The sequence below is a fragment of the Lucilia sericata genome, unplaced genomic scaffold (genome assembly GCF_015586225.1).
Source record: "Lucilia sericata isolate MDLA Ls3-8-SP2 unplaced genomic scaffold, ASM1558622v1 Contig002131F_arrow, whole genome shotgun sequence".
Lineage (NCBI taxonomy): Eukaryota > Metazoa > Arthropoda > Insecta > Diptera > Calliphoridae > Lucilia > Lucilia sericata.
In genome coordinates this window covers 63,242-67,596 of record NW_023995977.1, presented here as the reverse complement: position 1 = coordinate 67,596, position 4,355 = coordinate 63,242, and the positions used below count along the sequence as shown (strand labels likewise).

Sequence of the window (4,355 nt, the reverse complement as noted above, 5' to 3'; positions counted from 1 at the left end):
TTTTACGCAAAATATAATTTTCATTTAAATTTCATATTTTATTATTTAAAAAATTTTAAACAATTAACAATCAATAAGTTTATCTTAAAGCGTAGGTACATTTGTTAATGTTGATGTTGTATTTGAAATTTTGTGGACATTCACCGTGAATGGGACGTTCGGCAAGACACAAGTTAGTGGACTTATCCAATTTGGAGTTGCCAGGACAGCTTTGGCCCGATACGAGAGCGAACAAAGCGAAGATGACGGCAAAGAACCAGGTGAATTGCATGATGATTGACTAAAGTAAATTATTAAAAATTTCAATTAATTTAAATTATTTTCTTTTTAATTATTCACTTTTTTCACACTTACTTTTCTGTTTGAAATTTAAAGATCAACTAAATTGTATTTAATTTAAAATGAAATACTTATATGTGTAAAAGATTAAATAAAACATCTTTGGAAAGTACAAAAAATATACAAAAATAAAATAATAAAAATGCTTCCAATGAATTTAGAACTTATCAGTTTTAAATACACTTCACTGACCTTTTTGTCAATCAACAGTTGATAGACAAATCGTCAATGGTGATGAGTCTTAGATGAAATTGGTGAAGAGCAAAAATAGAGTAACAAGAGCATTTAAATTGAAAAATTAATCCGAACGATAAAACAAATACTTTATCGCGAATATTTTTTTTCTCGTGAAAAACTCTTAACCGTTTATTCACAGAATTTTAAATATTTTATAAACAAAAATAATTTAAACAAATTAAACAAAAAATAAAGAAAAACCTTTTTTGATATTTTTTTAATTTTAAAAAAAGTTTTAAATTATTTGGACCTGTTTGGAAATTATTTGGACCTCTTTGAAAATTAAGAAGATTCCTGAACTACACATTGTAAAGTAGTTAATCAACTTTTCCATAAACAAATCTATTGTCTTTTCAATGAACTTACCTACTGAAGCAAAGACGTAACTCTAGAATTTTCAATAAGTAGCCTGGAAAATAATGTACTCTTTCTCTTCCCCAATAGTTAATTAATCAATTATGTGCAAGTGCCTACACTTGTACAGATTTATTTAACTGACGACAATTTTTCATAAACAAAATAAACTGAAATTTAAAATTATTGGGAAGTTTTAATAACAATCGAAATTTTTCAAATGAAATTTTAATCACTGCATTTTTTATGAATTCTGTTCTTATCAACTAAAAACTTATTTTTAAATCATGGAAAACAAAACGAATTCTATTGAAATTCAAAATTAGTTCTAAACATTTCTAATGGAAATAGTGGGTTAATTGATAATTTTTTGGAATGGACAAATGAAAAGTAAAAAAGTACAAAAAAGCAGCATCATCAAAACATTCTTAATTTATGATTTATTTATTTAAAATGTGGAAGTGTTTTTTTTTACTTACGAGTACAATATTTATAAATAGCTAAAAAAGAACCTCGAATATATGCACGAGTTTTTTGTGATAAGCTTATTACTATAACATTAACTTTTTTATAGAATTAATCTCATAAATAACCAAACAACATAATATTTATAAAAAACAAAAAAAAAAACGATAAAACTCATATCTACAAAATACATATTCAAACATTTAAGGAAACATGTCGCACCACTAATGAAAAATAGAGCAGCATGACGAAGAAAAAAATTACACCAAAAAAGACAAGAAAACTAAAAAAAAACAAAGTTACGGTCAGTTAAGACGCATAATTATTCACCCTATTTAAAATGTTTATCTCAATATGAAATCTATAATCATTAGAGGAATATCCTCGAGTGGATCTTTAAAGGGATCTGTGATCAATCAAGAAGCGACATAAAGAATAATAGACAAAATTAATGCCAAAATATATTTTTAGTACAGAAACATGCCTTAGTCAGCTATTAATGATATTTGCATTTAATTGGTATATTTTGGCCCGATATTGTTGGGTTTACAAACATCAGCATAAACGTCTAACACCCCAACACTATAATGACGTAGGGTATACAAAAAACTCTAGAACAAAATATCAGTTGTGCATATTAAATTAGTTAATAAATGGTAAAAGCGTATGAAAAGTCACCTTACAAAGCAATAAATTGCATACAATTAGCTACAACAACACAACAACTGCAAGAACATTCACAGCAAGACTACAACATACAACAGCTACAGCAGTTGTGACAACAACATGCAGCAACTGGGTGCTGTTTACAGCAGCAAAACTAACATAGAAATGAATAATTCTCTTGTTGTAGTCATTTCTTTTTTTATTTAATTTTTGTTACAAGTTTATTTTTACAACATGGCCAAGTTTATAGAAAATTTATATTTTTATACAACTTTGTTCTTACTTTTTTTACATAAAAATTACAGGAGTAAAAGTATGCAGAAAATTAAACAGTAACAAGAGTAAAATTAAAAAAAAAAAGAGTTGTATACACCGCAAATGTTATGTAGCAGGAATAAGTTAATATTTTATATTTTATTTAACAAAACTTCTTTAAACTGCAACAAAATCTACTAGTACTAGTACTTGTGTTGGCTGTAATCAGGATGGTTGGTACAAGGGTTGTAATATGCTGGACCATATTTCGTATTTAACGCCCTTGCTGGCTGGCCAAAAGTATGACTAGCAGAAAGAAAAAAAGTTGAAACCCATAATTTTTCAGCTTGTTGCTGTAGTTGTTATTTAAATCATACTCGCACACTGGCTGTCGCATTGGTACATTGTTAGTTTTACTTTAACACCCTCTATAGAAATAATTAAAAAGTTTTAAAAGCTTGCCACACTAGCAGGCAAAATAGTTACTGAGTCTTAAACTTTCTACTTGTCGTCAGGGACTGACGACTAGCAGCAGCCACAACACCCACCTTTGCCTGAAATTCAGGCAAATGTTTGTACTAAATGGTCGTAGGTTGCAAAACTTTCTTGCTTCTCTGTTCGATTTTTTTTTTTTGCAATTTTTTCTTTTCAGCAAACCACATACAACATTGAGATAGATGTACGAAATACAACTCACACCTCAGATAAAGAAAAATAAAATATTATGTATGTTAAAAAAAAAAGAAACAAAAACGTACAAGTAAAAGGACATTAAACCAAAACTAAGAACTAGAAAAAAAGTTTTTTTTTCGTAAAGTTTTTGCAGTACGTTTTTGTCGGTTTTTTTACTGCTTATCTTGTGATAAAAGTTTGCGTGTAGACTCCTTTATAGTGGTATCAATAAATATACCAGAGATGAGCTAGTGACTTTAAAAAAGTAATCCTTTAAAGATGTTAATTAATGAACAATTAACGTTTGTAACACATTGAAATATGCATAAGTATATTGTGGGTCCTTACATGAATCTACGTCGACCTACTCATGTCCGTCCGTCAGTCTACCTGTTTACTTTGCTATAAATTTAACTCAATATATTAAGTGGCAGTAATTTGTTACTCTATTAACGATTCAATTCATTCAATCATTGACTTATCTGATTATTTTGACATCAATTAAACATTTTAATCTATTTAATTAAAAAGTAATCAACATCAATCAAAATCAATGCAACATTTCAATTAAATTTAATAATTAAAATAATTGATTTGGTATTTTCTCATTAATTAATACATTGATAAATTCAATTAAAATTGTATTCAAATCTATCAATAATTGATACAATCATTTTGGTAAAAGAAATAAGTCGCAAAAAGTTTCAAAGAAAAATAATTATATTTAAAGTGATTGAAAATTATATCATTTACTCATCTCTATTATGAAAAACATGCAGTCTTACCATCATAACTATTGTCTATGATAAGAGCTTTCCGGCAAATATCTTAGGGTTTCTTAGGGGAAATGATTTTTAATAAATTTAGGAGTATTTCACTAAGTCAGGTGTATGGGACTAGATACATTTACGGAAATTATAATGATTTAAATAAGTTAAACATATAAAACAAGTTCAAAAGGAAGAAATCTAGTTTAATATTTTCCTATTTATGACAGTTTTAGCTTTATGGCTGATGATGTCTTGCACCTCTATACAATTTAACTACCAATAATTTACAAAATACTAAAGTAAAGATTTAAATATGGAAGACCTCGAACCTCAAGGGAAACGTATCTTGGTCCACAAAAGAGTTCTGAAATGCTTAAAAAATAATTAAAAATAAATAGTAAAAGTTAGAAGTGGTTGTGAGTTTCTCATTAGTAAGGAATTTTTTAAGACATAAGTCCAAAAGAGATTAGAAAAAGGCACTTATATAAGTACACCGTTGTTGAAGAGTATACAAGATTCTCTGCAGCCTGACATACTAAAATTTCTTTCCGTTTACATACTTATCGTTGCTACTGTTACCCATATAACCGCCTGAAC

At 27.8% G+C, this 4,355-nt stretch overlaps 1 protein-coding gene across 1 annotated transcript; it reads right to left on the bottom strand.

The window, feature by feature from the left end:
• On the bottom strand, window positions 1–280 carry LOC119613467. Its single transcript, XM_037969482.1, has one exon. It carries the CDS (start codon window positions 269–271, stop codon window positions 80–82), a length of 192 nt encoding a protein of 63 aa, XP_037825410.1. The 5' UTR covers window positions 272–280; the 3' UTR covers window positions 1–79.
• Between the last annotated feature and the right edge of the window lie 4,075 nt (window positions 281–4,355).